Source organism: Dendrobates tinctorius, unplaced genomic scaffold (genome assembly GCF_039654945.1).
Source record: "Dendrobates tinctorius isolate UK_male_01 unplaced genomic scaffold, ASM3965494v1 ptg000070l, whole genome shotgun sequence".
In the NCBI taxonomy this organism is placed as follows: Eukaryota; Metazoa; Chordata; class Amphibia; order Anura; family Dendrobatidae; genus Dendrobates; species Dendrobates tinctorius.
In genome coordinates, this window is record NW_027361738.1 from 68,840,001 (window position 1) to 68,859,131 (window position 19,131).

Sequence of the window (19,131 nt, forward strand, 5' to 3'; positions counted from 1 at the left end):
CCACAGGAAGAGGGGACGAGTCGCGTCGCCACAGGAAGAGGGGACGAGTCGCGTCGCCACAGGAAGAGGGGACGAGTCGCGTCGCCACAGGAAGAGGGGACGAGTCGCGTCGCCACAGGAAGAGGGGACGAGTCGCGTCGCCACAGGAAGAGGGGACGAGTCGCGTCGCCACAGGAAGAGGGGACGAGTCTGGTCGCCACAGGAAGAGGGGACGAGTCTGGTCGCCACAGGAAGAGGGGACGAGTCTGGTCGCCACAGGAAGAGGGGACGAGTCTGGTCGCCACAGGAAGAGGGGACGAGTCTGGTCGCCACAGGAAGAGGGGACGAGTCTGGTCGCCACAGGAAGAGGGGACGAGTCTGGTCGCCACAGGAAGAGGGGACGAGTCTGGTCGCCACAGGAAGAGGGGACGAGTCTGGTCGCCACAGGAAGAGGGGACGAGTCTGGTCGCCACAGGAAGAGGGGACGAGTCTGGTCGCCACAGGAAGAGGGGACGAGTCTGGTCGCCACAGGAAGAGGGGACGAGTCTGGTCGCCACAGGAGAAGAGGACAGGAGGAGTTGTCTACAGGAAGTGGCGAGTCTTTTGCATCTCTACAAGAAGTGGAGGCGTGTCTTATGTTGAGGTGATTTGTCTCTACAGAAAGTTAGGTTTGTTGTTTCTCTCTACAGGAAATGTAGGAGGGTCTGTCTTTCGGCTTCAAGTGGGGAAGGGGCTTTGTATTTGCTCCTGCTGTACTATCACACTACAAAGTATAATAAAAGTAAGGATGGCTTTCAGGTCACTGCAGGTAAGCCATTGTGCAATGACAGGTGCAATTCATCCTCAGAAGTGACATGAGAAGTCTCAAGCACCTATAGTGCTGGCAGAATGATCATGAAAGGAATGGCTGACCCAGAGTGAATGGCACGATACAGAAGAGGAGATTCAGCACAGTTCCTGAACATATTAGAACATGCAATTTTAACTTATTGTGGGGGAAAAAGACCATGGCTTTCTACCAGTTTTAAAGAAGGCACAGGTACACTTTAACTTTACTAATATCAATGTTTAGACCTTATTTTAGCTCCTTAAAGCAGCACATACATCTATCTGGTGTTCTTTCTGCAAAGTTACTCTCAATATATATGCCGAAACAAGAATGGCATGCAATGCAATGTGGTGGGTTACTTCATACAGCCACTGAGCTTGTGCAGCTGTATCTCTAGTGAGCAGGGCTCTATGAATGCCTGGAGTATGACAGGATATAGAATTTGAAGCGTATCACTGACATACACTATATATATATATGTATATATATATATATATATATATATATATATATATATATATATATATATACACACACACACACAATGAAATATATTATATATGATGGCTAGATATTAGACAGATAGATGCACTCCTTTATTTTATCAGTTTGGTTCCAAGACATACAGTGCACAACAACACAGAATTTTCTTTGCATATTTTTTATATTTTCTCTCTGCATTTATAGCTGCACTATGGCAGAAATACTGACAATATAAAACAGAAGTGCCAAGAAAAAAAATCAGCACATAATCCTGACACAATACTGATGTACAGACTAAACAATCTATGTCGTGTCTATGTTTAGTGATTTTCAGCCATAATACAATATGGTTGTACACGAGGCCTGTAGCCTATATACTATGAGTATTGGTAACATCTCCCAATCCAAAGCATGAATTATGGATCACACATACAGATGCACCTTTGAACAGTATTAAATTGCAAGGTTACTATCCAAGAAACTGGATAGAAACAATTCTCAGTTCTTAAGGGAGACATAACTAGAATTGCAGAGGGTTTTCCACCTTTCTAACTTTTCATATGGCCCCCGGGGAACCAGTCAGTGGGACAGAAGATCAGCAGGGGGGACAGAAGATCAGCAGGGGGATCGGAAGATGACTATACTGTATACAATTTTTCGCTTTTGTACCACACTGGTAAGAAAATGAGAAATTGTACATAGTCCTCTTCCGATCCCTCTGCCGACCCCACTGACTGGGTACCTGACGGTGCCTTCTCCTCTCCTGACGTGGTTGCACTTGACACTTGGAGCCAATCACTGTGGCCACCGATTGGCTGCAGTGGTCAAATGCCAATTATGCATGAAGAGAAAAAGGAGAAAATGAGAGGCCAAGGCGATGGTCTCCTATTGTCAAGTGCCAACCAGGCCACAGTAGAAGAGGTGGCAGGGAGAGCAGGGTGACATGGGAGTGGTAGGGAATTGGAAAGAACTATTTATTTTAACAAACTCGGGCCATATGCAAGTCTAAGGGATGGTAAACAGAAGTGCTAAGCGTTTAATCTGAAATAAATCAGAATCATATTACGGATTTAATGCGACTCCCAAAAAAATGCTCATAAAATATCACAAAATAAAAAAATATATATATTAAAAATTAAAGTCAACATTATACCGCTGCCATGTGATGTACATAGTCAGTCCAAGCTTAAATGTCACAGCTACAAAGTAACTTTGGCTCATTAGCGTCCTGTCGAGTGGCTAGCCTCACCTTTTCAGTAGTCACAGTCAGAGAGGGAACTAATGATGCCAAAGGCTCCATTTGCCTTCTGGATTTCTGTCTGTGCTTTTCCTTCTCTTTATGTTTCTGAAACGAATAAGAGAAATTTGTCAGTATTCATTCAGAGGTGGTGGGAGGAATTTTTTTCAATATTTCATAATTGTAAAAAAGTCACAATGGCCATTAATAGGCTTATTGTGTTATAAAAAAAAATAAATAAAAGTGAAACATAGATGGATAATGATCGCTCTGCCAGGAGTCAGTCTCCAGCCCATGCACATGTTCAGTGTAGCACATGAAATCCTAAACCACACAAACGTTTACCCCATGTAATGTTGATCTGCCTTAACAGAAAATGGAATCACGCTGCAGGATCTACAAATGTGACATCTTAAAAAGCCGATTTTGTATAACACTGGACACACAAGAATTTTGCAGCAGATCAGTCGTCGATCAGATCTAACTTGCTAATCATCGGGAATCCAGAACCAAAATAAATGGGATCCGCAGCCCCATCTTAAATAGAGCAAAGGTGTGAACTACTCAGCCTCCACTACATTGTCTAGACTCTACGGGAATCCTACAAACAGCTTAGTGTTGTACTTGGCTGTATCCAACAGTCCCACTGACAATGAACAGAGAGAGCAGAGGCTGACCATACACACTTACAATACATTCAAGAAGAGAGTTACAAGTGGGGTGCCACAAGGCTCTGTCCGGGCCCCAGTGTTACAAGTGGGGTGCCACAAGGCTCTGTCCGGGCCCCAGTGTTACAAGTGGGGTGCCACAAGGCTCTGTCCGGGCCCCAGTGTTACAAGTGGGGTGCCACAAGGCTCTGTCCGGGCCCCAGTGTTACAAGTGGGGTGCCACAAGGCTCTGTCCGGGCCCCAGTGTTACAAGTGGGGTGCCACAAGGCTCTGTCCGGGCCCCAGTGTTACAAGTGGGGTGCCACAAGGCTCTGTCCGGGCCCCAGTGTTACAAGTGGGGTGCCACAAGGCTCTGTCCGGGCCCCAGTGTTACAAGTGGGGTGCCACAAGGCTCTGTCCGGGCCCCAGTGTTACAAGTGGGGTGCCACAAGGCTCTGTCCGGGCCCCAGTGTTACAAGTGGGGTGCCACAAGGCTCTGTCCGGGCCCCAGTGTTACAAGTGGGGTGCCACAAGGCTCTGTCCGGGCCCCAGTGTTACAAGTGGGGTGCCACAAGGCTCTGTCCGGGCCCCAGTGTTACAAGTGGGGTGCCACAAGGCTCTGTCCGGGCCCCAGTGTTACAAGTGGGGTGCCACAAGGCTCTGTCCGGGCCCCAGTGTTACAAGTGGGGTGCCACAAGGCTCTGTCCGGGCCCCAGTGTTACAAGTGGGGTGCCACAAGGCTCTGTCCGGGCCCCAGTGTTACAAGTGGGGTGCCACAAGGCTCTGTCCGGGCCCCAGTGTTACAAGTGGGGTGCCACAAGGCTCTGTCCGGGCCCCAGTGTTACAAGTGGGGTGCCACAAGGCTCTGTCCGGGCCCCAGTGTTACAAGTGGGGTGCCACAAGGCTCTGTCCGGGCCCCAGTGTTACAAGTGGGGTGCCACAAGGCTCTGTCCGGGCCCCAGTGTTACAAGTGGGGTGCCACAAGGCTCTGTCCGGGCCCCAGTGTTACAAGTGGGGTGCCACAAGGCTCTGTCCGGGCCCCAGTGTTACAAGTGGGGTGCCACAAGGCTCTGTCCGGGCCCCAGTGTTACAAGTGGGGTGCCACAAGGCTCTGTCCGGGCCCCAGTGTTACAAGTGGGGTGCCACAAGGCTCTGTCCGGGCCCCAGTGTTACAAGTGGGGTGCCACAAGGCTCTGTCCGGGCCCCAGTGTTACAAGTGGGGTGCCACAAGGCTCTGTCCGGGCCCCAGTGTTACAAGTGGGGTGCCACAAGGCTCTGTCCGGGCCCCAGTGTTACAAGTGGGGTGCCACAAGGCTCTGTCCGGGCCCCAGTGTTACAAGTGGGGTGCCACAAGGCTCTGTCCGGGCCCCAGTGTTACAAGTGGGGTGCCACAAGGCTCTGTCCGGGCCCCAGTGTTACAAGTGGGGTGCCACAAGGCTCTGTCCGGGCCCCAGTGTTACAAGTGGGGTGCCACAAGGCTCTGTCCGGGCCCCAGTGTTACAAGTGGGGTGCCACAAGGCTCTGTCCGGGCCCCAGTGTTACAAGTGGGGTGCCACAAGGCTCTGTCCGGGCCCCAGTGTTACAAGTGGGGTGCCACAAGGCTCTGTCCGGGCCCCAGTGTTACAAGTGGGGTGCCACAAGGCTCTGTCCGGGCCCCAGTGTTACAAGTGGGGTGCCACAAGGCTCTGTCCGGGCCCCAGTGTTACAAGTGGGGTGCCACAAGGCTCTGTCCGGGCCCCAGTGTTACAAGTGGGGTGCCACAAGGCTCTGTCCGGGCCCCAGTGTTACAAGTGGGGTGCCACAAGGCTCTGTCCGGGCCCCAGTGTTACAAGTGGGGTGCCACAAGGCTCTGTCCGGGCCCCAGTGTTACAAGTGGGGTGCCACAAGGCTCTGTCCGGGCCCCAGTGTTACAAGTGGGGTGCCACAAGGCTCTGTCCGGGCCCCAGTGTTACAAGTGGGGTGCCACAAGGCTCTGTCCGGGCCCCAGTGTTACAAGTGGGGTGCCACAAGGCTCTGTCCGGGCCCCAGTGTTACAAGTGGGGTGCCACAAGGCTCTGTCCGGGCCCCAGTGTTACAAGTGGGGTGCCACAAGGCTCTGTCCGGGCCCCAGTGTTACAAGTGGGGTGCCACAAGGCTCTGTCCGGGCCCCAGTGTTACAAGTGGGGTGCCACAAGGCTCTGTCCGGGCCCCAGTGTTACAAGTGGGGTGCCACAAGGCTCTGTCCGGGCCCCAGTGTTACAAGTGGGGTGCCACAAGGCTCTGTCCGGGCCCCAGTGTTACAAGTGGGGTGCCACAAGGCTCTGTCCGGGCCCCAGTGTTACAAGTGGGGTGCCACAAGGCTCTGTCCGGGCCCCAGTGTTACAAGTGGGGTGCCACAAGGCTCTGTCCGGGCCCCAGTGTTACAAGTGGGGTGCCACAAGGCTCTGTCCGGGCCCCAGTGTTACAAGTGGGGTGCCACAAGGCTCTGTCCGGGCCCCAGTGTTACAAGTGGGGTGCCACAAGGCTCTGTCCGGGCCCCAGTGTTACAAGTGGGGTGCCACAAGGCTCTGTCCGGGCCCCAGTGTTACAAGTGGGGTGCCACAAGGCTCTGTCCGGGCCCCAGTGTTACAAGTGGGGTGCCACAAGGCTCTGTCCGGGCCCCAGTGTTACAAGTGGGGTGCCACAAGGCTCTGTCCGGGCCCCAGTGTTACAAGTGGGGTGCCACAAGGCTCTGTCCGGGCCCCAGTGTTACAAGTGGGGTGCCACAAGGCTCTGTCCGGGCCCCAGTGTTACAAGTGGGGTGCCACAAGGCTCTGTCCGGGCCCCAGTGTTACAAGTGGGGTGCCACAAGGCTCTGTCCGGGCCCCAGTGTTACAAGTGGGGTGCCACAAGGCTCTGTCCGGGCCCCAGTATTACAAGTGGGGTACCACAAGGCTCTGTCCGGGCCCCAGTATTACAAGTGGGGTACCACAAGGCTCTGTCCGGGCCCCAGTATTACAAGTGGGGTACCACAAGGCTCTGTCCGGGCCCCAGTATTACAAGTGGGGTACCACAAGGCTCTGTCCGGGCCCCCAGTATTACAAGTGGGATACCACAAGGCTCTGTCCGGGCCCCCAGTATTACAAGTGGGATACCACAAGGCTCTGTCCTGGCCCCAGTATTACAAGTGGGGTACCACAACGCTCTGTCCTGGCCCCAGTATTACAAGTGGGGTACCACAACGCTCTGTCCTGGCCCCAGTATTACAAGTGTGGTACCACAACGCTCTGCCCTGGCCCCAGTATTACAAGTGGGGTACCTCAAGGCTCTGTCCTGGCCCCAGTATTACAAGTGGGGTACCACAACACTGACAGACTGGAGTAGCAGAGAGAGCTACTCCGGTCTGTGCGCCGCTCTGCCTCCACCTCCCGCCCTGCCTGCAGTGCACGCTGGAATCTAGGGTAAACATCGGGTTTCTAAGGGCCCCGCGGCCCTTAGAAACCCGATGTTTATGTTGGTAACCAGCGTGCAGCGTCGCTCATCGCTGGCTCCCGCTGCCACAAGTAGTGATGCGCGCTGGCCAGCGGGAGACCAGCGATGAAAAAACGGGCCAGGACGATCAACGATACCCCGCGGGGGGGCCGATCGCTGCTGGATGTCAGACACAGCGATCTCGCTGGAGAGATTGCTGATGTGTCACAAAATCAGCGATCTCGCCAGCGAGATCGCTGTGTGTAACGGGCCCTTAACACTAGAGAAGACAGAACGGATGCAGAAGGATCTAGATAAGCTGGAACAATGGGCAGCGACTAATAGAATGGTATTTAACAGGGAGAAATGCAAGATTATGCATCTGGGCAAGAATTACAGAATAGATATGATAAAGTTTTTGACAGTGAGTGATCAATGAGTGGAACAGGCTGCCACAAGAGGTGGTGAGTTCTCTTTCAATGGAAGACTTCTAATCTTACCGAGGCTGGACAGACATCCGTCTGAGATGGTGTAGTGAATCCTGCATTGAGCAGGGGGTTTGACACAACGGCCCCAGAGGTCCTTTCCAACTCTTACAATCTAGGATTCTAAAGATTGGGCTGGAGAGGTTCTATCTCGGGATCACAGAATTGCTGACCCAAAGGACGGGGAAGGCCGCCTCCCCCAAGTATGAGAAAAAACAAACCAACTTTCAACAGAGTTTGCCCTCTACCCCAAGATATTAGAACTATCCACATTTTGCATATTTTTAGGCGCTCCCTCAAAACGCATTTGTTCAGAGCGGCCTATCACGTTCACTAATCAAAGTCATTTTATGTGCAAGTGTGCGTGTGCAGCCATTCACAACCCCATCTGTCCCACACTCCCTCTCGATGGCTGGACCATCATTGCAAATCCACCATTGTAAATACACACATGTATTTTGTATCTCCCCCACCTCATTGTAGATTGTAAGCTCTCACAAGCAGGTTCTTCTAATTTTGCTTTATTGTATTGTTAACATTACTTATGACTTGTGTTTTGAAACTGTTAAACTGTAAAGCGCTGTGGAATATGTTGGACGTATATAAAGATCATTATTCTCAAAGTAATCAGTTTTTCTCTCATTTGAAAAAAAGAAAGTTTTTCCACCCTCTCCCATCTACATCTAACAGTCTGTGATGAAAAAAATCAAACTGCACTCGAATGGCATCCGAGTGATGACAGATTTTTTTCAAGGACCCATAAACTTGCATTGCGGATTTTGATCAGACACTCTGACCATAATCGGACATATCTCTGCGATTTTGCACAGCAAACTCAGTCCACGGGAAAAAAAAAAAAAATCAAACATGTGAAGAGCCCCATAGCGTATTATATGTGATTAAGACCTTAAAGGAAATATATTGAGTTTTAGTTTTTACACTGTTTTAACCTCCATGTTGATATTCTTCTAATAGCTAAAACTTCACAATTTATGCCTTCTTTACCTATAACTATTATATGATCATGATACAAATTTTTGTACATTTTTTGCAGAGTTTTTACAATTTTAATAAAATATGTAAAAAAAAAAAGAATTCTGGAGAAAATATAAAAAGATTAAATATCCGTGAAAAAGCTGAAAGCTATATTTATTAGAACAAAAGGGGAAAAATAAGCCATACAGAAAGCCCTGTGTTGACAGATGGACTATTTCAGCTTTGACAAAAAAACAATCGGCCCTATTAAATATCAGGGGCAATTTTGATAGTTAACTGACCTTTTGGCTTTGGGATCTCCGGAGACCTTTCATGAGACTATTAAACGTCTGTTATAACCATCGCTTATTTAAGTGCATACGCGGCTCCTCTCTAGCACTAAATGTATATAATTAAAACTCCTAAAAAACATCGGCGCCGAGTGTAAACACCGCGTAAATTATTTACAATGGTAATTATTTTCTTCAGGGACAGTAACGCTCACAAAGAATTAATAAGGATTTTTCTAATGTAAACTCAACAAGTTACTGTTTAGCAGAAAATCTTTCAAAAACATGCGGCCTGGCCGAAAAACAGCACTTGGCAGGAAGCCTGGAGGATCAACGATTGCTTCAAAAGTGAAAGGGGATTCAGGGTCAGAACATTTACTCCCTCATTCTTTCCTCACTACTATGTTTTGGAAAAATACATGTGCTTCACGAGTTCTCTGCTCGGACAACCAGAGAGGAAAGACTGCAAAGTTTTAAAATTAATACGGTAATTAAACCACAGGGCGAAGAACTCAACAATGGCTGTGGAAAGAGGCACAAAATAAGGGTCAATTTATGTGGGCGGATTAATCTCCCGTAACAAACGCTAACTGACAATACAGAATCTCATCTGACACCTGTTTTTTTTTTTTTGTTTGTTTCTTAATTCTTGTCTGATTACCAGGGCAACGATCAGGAACGATCATTTGGCCAATCAGTGCACGGCTCTTGAAGGGGTATCTGTCGCCAGGTTTTTGCATGTAATCTCAGAACAGCATGTTGCAGTTGCTGAGAGTCTGATTCCAGCGATGTATCACTTACTAAGCTGCTGACTGTCATTTTGATACAATCTTTGCTTTCTCTGCTGCAGATCTAGCAGAGCTCGGAATGCTGAGCATTGTAACCCCGCCCCCACCACTGATTGGCAGCTTCCTATGTGCACTGAACATTGATGAAAAGCTGCCAATCAGATGTGTGTTTGGACCGGGAGGCACGAGACACCTAGTCCTGCAGTGATAGTCTCCTACTCATAAAATACTGATTTTATTGAAAGAGCAACACAGCCTAGTAAGTGACATCGCTGGAATCAGGCTCTCAGCCACTCCATTATACTACTACCCGTTTACGCAGCAAAAAGCCTGGTGACAGATTCTCCTGAATTTTCACATTAATACCAGTTTTCATATTGTTACAGTAAGTTTGTCTTCTTTTCATAGTGTAACCTTGTGCCATCTCTTCCACGGTAAGTGACGCACATACACCCAGCTGGCCAAGTGGTGACAAAGGAAAAACATTGTCTTCCATTGTTCCATAGTCCAGTTCTGATGAGGACAAGTCCGCTGTTGGGAGTTTTTGACAATAAACAGAGCTCACTATGGGCACTCCAACAAGCCTGAACTTACAGAACAAACCATCCGTCAGTCTTCTGTGGGATTGCCTCAGACGCACCACACACAAATGAATCTTGCGCACCCAAGCCAGTTTTCCTTACGTGAACCTTGGTTCTTACCCCTATATACCATGGTCCGTCTTTGGGAATACTCTGAACCCCCATATAGCAATCACAGTTTGGCACTAGTCTCTCAGATCCTTACCCTTGCTAACTGTTCACTTGACAAAGTATGTGGTAATGAGCATGAAGGCTTACTCAACGACCACATGAAGTATGTCACAGGGTAGACGTCAGCTGCAGCCCTGGTGCAAGGGCGAACAGCTGTATGTTAAATGGTCCCACGCCTTTTTTTTGTTACCAAAAGTTACGACAGGATCCATCTGAGGAGCCAAAGAAAATCTAAAGGTTTCTCTACATTTTTCTTTATATGACATGAACTTTTCTAGCTTTTGGTAAAAATATATGCATATTTTTATAGACAAGTGAATGTGCCCTAAATCAAGGACGAAAACAAGAGGAATCGTGCTGCAGAAAAAAAGGTCGATGTAATCTTGAGAGTAGATTATTCCTATCGTTTGCATAATGGGGGGGGGGGGGGGGGGGGAATTATCCTTGTGGAAAGCTCCAGCAACGTCCACATCACCCATAAGGGGAAGGAGGATTGTTTGGATTTTCATTGGGAAGCCAGACAATCCTTCCCATAATTAAGGTTAAATGGTGAATTTATTGGGCTAGTTTAAAGCTGGGCTGGATAATGGTCATCTTGTGTCTGGAATCTCCTTTAGGCTGTGTGCGCACGCTGCGGATTTTGCTGTGGTTCCGCAGCGGTTTTGGCCGCTGCGGACCCGCAGCAGTTTTTGGTGCGGTGTACAGTACCATGATTCCCTATGGGAATCAAAAACCGCAATGCAGACGGTGCGGAATTTTCCGCGCAGATTATCTGCGGTTTTCAATCCGCAGAAAGAATTGACATGTCAATTCTTTCTGCGGATTCTCCTGCGGTTTGCCATCTCCTCCATTTGAGGAGATGAAAAACCGCAGGGCAAAACCGCAGAGCAATCCGCAGGTAAAACCGCAGGTCTTTTGACCTGCAGTTTCACCTGCGGATTTTACAAAATCCGCGCGGATGAATCCGCACCTAATCCGCAGCGTGTGCACACAGCCTTAGGGCTGAGGGAACATTTTCAAGTCTGGCGATCAATCCCACTGAGGAACATTATTGCAGTCAGTGTTTAAAGGGGTATTCCCAATTTATACACTAGTCCTTCACCTATTGGGAGGTGCGGGGTCCTGTGACTTTGATGCAATGTTTTCCCCATTGAAAGCCATGGGGAGGTTTGTGCAGGTTAGAGATCTGGAGAGCTATGCACACCCAATACACATTTTTGGCTTACTGACCACAGGGAACATGCTACATGGGGTTAACCGACTATCGTAAAATTGATTAGCAGGATCCGTATGGCCATTTGCAAAGTTTTCCTTCTTCCCTGGTAATATGGCCTTACTCCAACAGATGCAGCTGAAATGTTAAAGGTCTCAGATAGTCATCAGCCCCTGGGCTTTGTGATAGAGACACAAGTGATTGCTCTGGGGTCCAACAACGTCACTGCTGTGACAAGAAGCAGAAGCCCCGGCCGCCGCACAATAGCATCGTCTTGCTTTACAGCACGCTTTAGTATGGCTTCCTTATAATCCACTTGAGGAGATTTGGAGGAAAAGCATTTCTTCCTCAATGGTAATCGGAGCAAACCCATTTTTAAAGCAACAGCCTGGAGGCTTTTTCCCCTCCTTACATGGCCGGGCCTTTTCAGATAAGCACAGCTACATGATCTTCCCCGGGTACCGCTGGGAATGACACGCACAATAGAAGCAGTTTGTATTTTCCTGAGGTTCCACGTGAATAAAGTTGCAGGAAGAAGGGCAAGAAATAATGGATTGCCATCTGCGCAATCTATCAGTTTTAAGCTGCCACATTTCTAAAGCTCAATAACATTGAAAACAAAGAGGTAAACCTGATCTTGTGCCCCCATGGTCTTAAGTGCAGAACGGACTCTGCATCCCCTCCAAGGCAGCCAGCCATGCAACGCCTCTACAAACCAGTGTCTAGGTTAATGATTGAGAAAAAGGCCAAAAAAAACAAAAATATTAAGAGGAAAGTATCGACCCTCGATAAGTCAGTAAGAAATCCGGACGTAAGCGAAATCTGCCGATATCGGCCAACAGTCTGATGTGTACGGAGCCTTCCGACTAATTCCCAAGAAATGATGTCGGAGGAGTGAAGGATCCGGCAAGTCCAATCTCAGACCGTCCATCTTTTTGTTCTCCGGGAGATAAGACCGGGAAATCAAGTAGCAGCTCTCATGGAGAACACAGGTGCTGTTGGCATCATGCATGGTTCCACCACTGCCATTATTTTTGTTTTTCTGTTTCTTTAAAGAAGCTGATTAGTGCAGGAGTTAACGAAGCCATTGCTAAAAAAGTGCTGCATGATAGAAAGAATCAGAGAACAGATATTACTAAATATTCTTTACCATTTTCTTTTCCTTTGCTATTGTGGAATGTTCAGCTGGACTTGAATCTGCAAGGAAAGCCGCAGCAATCTATCACTGCAGCATGTCTTTTTTTTCATAAACTAGATGAATTGGGGGATGTTGATAAACTAGATGAATTGGGGGATGTTGATAAACTAGATGAATTGGGGGATGTTGATAAACTAGATGAATTGGGGGATGTTGATAAACTAGATGAATTGGGGGATGTTGCTGCAAGGGTAATCCACAGCATAATTTACAACTGTTTAGTTACAGAGTTTGCATTTCCCATTGAATTCAATGGGAAAAAATTCATGACGGGCATAGGGATGTTCAAGATATTACAGCCAGCAGCACAAGTTAATAGTTCATGAAAAATTCCCAATTGTATGTGCATGAGATGTACTGCTGCCACTGGATTTTGCTGCAGACTTTCTTTCCAAAAGTCCTGATGGTACGATGGTAAGTAACTCTAGTATTTGTGAACAACCCCTTAAAAGGTGCTATCCAGGATGATAATTTTTTTTTTTTTTTTTTTATTGTGAGCCTTAGATCTGTTGGCACAGAGTGATCACTGATCACTCCTGCCGGCGGATTCTGCGGCTTTCGCTGATATCACGTCGACAGAGCAGTGCCTTCTCATCCATTCTGCTGTGTTGACTGCCTATGTCAACATGACTGACAGTCGACTCCTGGCAGCTTAACTGTGGGGAGCCAGCTGTCAATCAGTATGACATTGGCAGTTATGCCGCATTAACCAAGCAGCCAAGAAGAAGAGCTGCTCGGCTGACGTGGAGCAGCTGAATCGCCGGCAGGAGCAGCCGGTGACCGCTCTGAGAAGGCGCCAGATAGACCTAGTAAGCAACTACCTGCCAGTTAGATTTTTGGCTCATTACAAAAAAACTGATTTAGTCCTGGATAAACCCTTTAAACAGAGGTTGCCATCTTTCTTTCTTTTCACATCTTTCAACAAAAAATTTGATCATTAGGGGAAAAAAAACATTCATCAACTTGTTTCAGGTGAATCTTTGGAAAATCAGTATCAACCAGAAAAAAATATAATAATCACACAAAAAAAAAAAAAAAAAAAAAGATAAAATAGCATTTTATCTCGAGGTCCCCCCCCCTACTTAGATCTCACTCACATCTCAGGATCCTCTTACACAAACAGAAGCCATGATTGTAGCTTTTGCCGATTCCTCTATGGCACTACTCTCCCCATCTGGCATATACCTGGGGACTCTAACTGCCTGCACATTGCAGCATTCATACTGTAACTGGAGAATCCTCCAAGGCTGAGGTAATTCTCCAGATATTTGGAGTTTTCCATGGTGACAGGTATATCATGTGCATGGGAGAACGTACACGGCCACCTGTCTGATGGCAGTATGGTTTCTGCAGCATTACAGGTACCTGTGCACCTGCTCGTTGTGGCATACAATAGATTCAGGGATTTTTGCATCTGACCTAAACTGATTTTACTCGGTGTAGCCGGCAGTGACCGATACCCAAATAAGCAGGGGAGGCAGGTAGCAAAATACATGTGTTTGTTAACCAAATGTCCTGCGCTTTTTTTGACTAATGGAGAAAATATTTACATGGGACATAGGAGATGAGACTACATGTGGAGTGTGGGACAATTCAGTCTCCGCAGAAGGGAGAAGAAAAGAAATGTTCATAAAGTTGATTAAAAATTACAGCATAAGGAAAGAAAAACGTGATGTCTTGTTTGATTGGTTTATTGCAAACAGCTGAAAGTTTGCACATTTTGCTAATAAACCCAATTTGGAAAGGGGGTTGAATGATTCTGATTGCCAGATATGGTGACTCAGCCGGCGGCAGCGGCCGACCTCAGCCGGCGGCAGCGGCCGACCTCAGCCGGCGGCAGCAACTGTTCATGGCAGTGATTTAACACAGCCAGCAACTGGCTAAAGCTGGCATTTCGGCCCATTTCCATAGTGTTGAAATAGAACAAGTAAGCAGAGACTAGCTCCAAGGCTGTTTAAGCAGTGGAGAGGGAGCTCCGAGACGGGAAATTGGTGAGGACTGAATTTTTTTTCCCCTCCAAAATAGTACGTCAATTTTTTTTTTTTTTACTTTTTAAAATACCTTAAATTTAGAACACTACTATAATAAAGTGAAGACTTATAAAGGGTAAAGATTTTCCATGTGAATGAATCACATCCGACATAGAAGGAATAATGCAGAAATATTTTGATATAGGGGAGAATAGATTAGTTTATGGTTGTCCATTTGCTTTGATATTCTCTCATTATACATGGTCACCATCAGATAATTGCCAATACAGGTACATGATTTCTACTTTCAATCAACGGCCCAATGTGAAGAATTTCCTTTAAAAGCACCATAAAAATCTGATGCATATAATGAAACTTCCAGCATCAAACTTTTTTTTCTTCCACCCAAATTGATAGTGATAAAAAGAAAGAAAAATCTTGTTCAGAAATAATACCTTCATTGAATACCCCAGGTTTAAAAATACAAGCTTTTAGGGCCATTAATGGCTCTTCTGCAGGCAATAATATAGCGTGTGCCTGCCGCTTTTTCAAGAGCCCTGTGGTCTGCGGCGTGCATCCTGTAAGACACGTATTAAGAAGCTAAATGGTGACATTTTAAGTTGCCCCCTATTTTGTGCTATAAATGAAATGTATTTTACTGTACATTTCGCACTGAGCCTCACAGCTGAGAGCGAGCGCGGCTACATTTGGATAAAGCTCCTCCACTGAGCTAACTAAATCAAAGTGGTAGACGACTTGCAAGTCAGCGGGGAGGCAAATTAGTATTTAGTCATGCTCTTTATATTTTTATTAAAAGATTAAAACTCCGTGTGAATCGCGTGGCATGCTGCCACCATTGAGGGGATGGCTGCCAGCACCACTGCAAACACATGCCAACAAGGAATCGATCTAAGCTCAAGAAACGGCTCTGCCATGCGCTCCACCTCGCTACGGTAAGTTAGATTTATTGCTAAACAATATAATTAATGAGAAGGGCTCCGGATTTCGGCACAAGGAGGAGGGGGGAGGAGGCAGAGGTAATAGGTTTTAAATAAATTGGACTTACAGATTATCAAAATCTCTCCGTGTGAATCCCTTTAGAGCGTTTACCGACCTATCCGACGGGCAGCGCCAGCTTGGACTCCGCCAGCATCGCCGCAACGTATTCCTAACCTCTTCATTTCAGCGACGCTCTTAATTGCAGACAAGATGTGGGTCCGATATCCTTATCGGCCCTTGAAATAATGAAGCGGGACCTGTGGACGCCCCACAGATATGCCAGACTCTCTCGGAGCACGTGTCTGTACCTCGCTTATTTATGAGTGTGTGCTTGGCTTATTATCAAAAGGACGACAACGTTTTTGTGACAACGTAATAAAGAAATCCTAAAAAGTTTGTCAGTCTTGATGAAAAAAAAAAAAACATCGCAGCATCAATAGTAGATCAGTGGGGGTCCAACTCTCAGCACACTTGCCAATTGGCTATTTGACGTGGCTCAGGTGATCACCGTGCTCTTTTCGTTGTCTGGTATTAACGCTCAGTCCAAGAGATAAAAATCCCTACCACTTCGTCCTATTCTTAATACTGCACAAAGGCAATGAGGTCCAATGCTCTCCAGACTGCCATATCTCTAACCAAAAGGGGAGTCGACAGCCGGACCCCCACACTGATGAGTGCCATCCAATGTCCTTTTTAATTTTCATCCATGTGCTGGATCAGCGATTTTTCAATGTTTTTCTTTTAACCATCTGTGAGTTTCTTGCATGCAGAAGAAAAAAAAAAAAAAATACTAATTATCCCACTCGTTACAATGTTAAAAAGTCTGATTTTTCAAAAACCCATAGACTTGTATGAGTGATTTTGCTTTGTTTTGTTTAACCTGCTTTTTATTTATACAAAATCCTTCTTATAAGTTCTGCCTTAAGTTTATTTTTAGGTTATATTCACATGCACTTTTTTTCAGCAGCCAAAATCTGCTCTCTCTGCAAGAAAAACGCTGGGTTCAAAACGGTTTTCAGTGGGTTTGTTTGTAGAGATTTTTTTACGCGGATTACATGTGCGCTTCTACAGTACGTTTAATGTTAGTTTTATTCAACGAAAACCGTTTGGTTTTTTTTCATTGCTTTCTACAAGTGGAAAAAAAAAAAACACTGAAAGAATGGATGCGCTGTAGATTTAAAAAACGCATTAGTTTTCCAATGTGGACAAGGAAAAAAAAAAGTGTGCATGAGATTTCTGAAATCTCATTGCTTTTGGTGTTACTGTAAAAAGATTGTAGTTAGCATAAAAAAGGCAGCAAAAAAAAAATAAAATAAAAAAGACAACTTACCTTCCCCAGGTCCAGCACCAACTCTACTGCTGCTCTGATCGCTGCTTCTTTGCAGCACCAATATAATTAGACATCACTGCCGCCAAGCAGTGAGCTCAGTAGCTCGGGCCATCTACAGGGGCAAAGTGATATTAATTTGTTTTCCTATAAGTACTCCAGTTTTTAGCAAAAAGTTATCTGAGAGGGGACCAACCGCTTTGAATGCAGTTAGGCCAGGTTCAGATTGCGTTCAAGCAGTCCGTTCAACGCAATCGATAAACGGACTGCGCTAACGCTACTGTTTTCTGATCGTGTTATGCAATTGCGCTAGCGCAGATGCTTCATCTGCGCTAGCAGTGACGGACCCTCGAACGCTGCAGTCCGCGTCCGAGGGTCCGTCACAGAATGATGACACATCACTAACGCATGCCGACTTATGACATGCGTTAGCGATGCGCTCGGTTATAGCTGTCTATGGGTGCGTTAACGCATCCGTTACATAGCGTTAATGCCGCTATGTAACGGATGCGTTAAACGCAGCCCCCTAATGCAATCTGAACCTGGCCTTACGTAATCTACCATTATAGGGCATTTCACAGTCTACTACTCAAACTGTAAAGAACCATTTTGTATTTAGATGCCAGAATCATCTTTCCTCCACACTAAATGAATTTTCCTTGGACGTTTGTAACATTCTTGAAAGAATAAATCAGGTGTCAGTTTTCCGACCACATATATAAGTATACGAGATCGTCTCTGAGGCGCCTTCATTCTAAGGTGAATGCGCCCAACTTTTCTAACCTCTCTGCGCTACTTAGAAAATGAGAGCTCCCTAGATTTCCGACTAAAATCCGCAAACCTTATTTTGACCTGCACTTTTTCTCTATTGTTTATTTTTGCCATTTACGTAAAACGCGAGAGAAAGGAAGAATCACAGATAGCGGAGGGAGACACAGTGGCTACCAATGGTATAAAAAAATTAAAAAAATAAATAAAAAGTCAGTATTTTGTTAGAAGCAGTTAATATCCAGAACTTTCCATTTCCAAATCATAAAAAAAATAGCCAGCGAGAAGGCAACCATCACAGAAATGCTGCAGAAAAAATATCCAGGCGCAAACAACTCAACAATGTAACATAATGAGCTTGGCAAGAAATTGTACTAATTTCTGTCATATTGAGGAAGAAAAAGAGTGAAATCCTGAAGAAACAGTGATGGAGAAAGGGGATTATTTATTCTCTAAAGTGACTTAGTATAAATAACCTAAAATATATATACGGTACTTTTTTTTTTTTCCATGAAAAATCACGACGACCTCTCTTGATTTTCCATCCTGAGCAGAAAGCATCACGGCTCTTACAGTAAAGAATCCAGTCTTTTACTTAAGAAAACTAATTTCTAGATTATCGAAAAAATATTCTGTAACCGGAGTTCTATGTTGCCTATATACTATCCCAGCATACTACACAAACACATACATCATTTACTTAGGTGAAGGATGTATGGAACAAAAATAAACAGGGCTGTCAGCAGACAGGTGTTAAAGCAGGTGAGATCCTCCAGCCTTTGCGTTAATTGACACATTTCCATTAATGAAGCAGTCCGCTTTACACTTATAATTAGTATTACCAAGTACAAAGCACACTCATTGCCAAGCAGGAAAAAAACTGACCATAAAGATTAAAAATTTGCAGGGATGTAGGGTGGATACTGATGTGTTTGAATGCAGAGTTGGTGGGATTATCGTTTTTTGATCCCACCATTACAGACAATGAAAAGTTGTTAATGGCTAATAAATTGCTCAGTAGCACAGATGAACCATCAGAGCACGCTAACCTACATGAGTTGATAATTTTACATAGTTATCTAATCTATTCTAGAGCTTTTGTTAAAGTAGTTTTTGAAACCTCAGAATATAATGCTCGGCATTTGCTTACAACTTGCAGGACATATTGCTTTTGTTCTTCATCTTTTGTCAGAAGGTCGTTAAAGTCGGTTACTTCCTACCTCTTTTAATTTTTCTTTCCTAACTTTTGGATTTACAACCCTAGCGTGCTCTGATGGTTCATCTGTGCTACTGAGCAATTTATTAGCCATTAACAACTTTTCATTGTCTGTAATGGTGGGATCAAAAAACGATAATCCCACCAACTCTGCATTCAAATACCACAAATGGTTCGAAAATTTGGTCAGGGATATTTCTGCAATGTTGTTGTCACATTCTTTATAGTCTAACAGACTATGCAAAATACCTAAATCTTAAAATACCTCAATTTGGATTTTTTCAAACTTTGAGCGACGAGCGGCACGGGTTAACGTCGTTTGATCGAGCTCAAATTTTGGCTCTCTCAATATCTGGAAAGGGGAATCGTTTTGTGGGGTCCAGACGGACAAAATTCCGACATCAATTTTTTGCGGTCACCCTAGTGTACTCCCTTACGATGGGCACCACTAACTGGACAGTGACGTAGGGACACTTCCTATAGGAGAACACTCCGTAGACGATTTGTTCCTACATTTCCAGAAGGAGTAACTAAGGGACAGCACAC

At 45.8% G+C, this 19,131-nt stretch overlaps 1 protein-coding gene across 9 annotated transcripts in view; it reads right to left on the bottom strand.

The window, feature by feature from the left end:
* MLLT10 (MLLT10 histone lysine methyltransferase DOT1L cofactor) overlaps positions 1 to 19,131 on the bottom strand; it is a 191,994-nt gene that overhangs the window by 86,518 nt on the left and 86,345 nt on the right. For all 9 annotated transcript variants that reach the window (XM_073581823.1, XM_073581822.1, XM_073581828.1 and 6 more), the window contains one exon: positions 2,541 to 2,636. In XM_073581823.1, the coding sequence (XP_073437924.1) occupies positions 2,541 to 2,636 (96 nt within the window). The remainder of the gene's footprint in view (positions 1 to 2,540; positions 2,637 to 19,131) is intronic.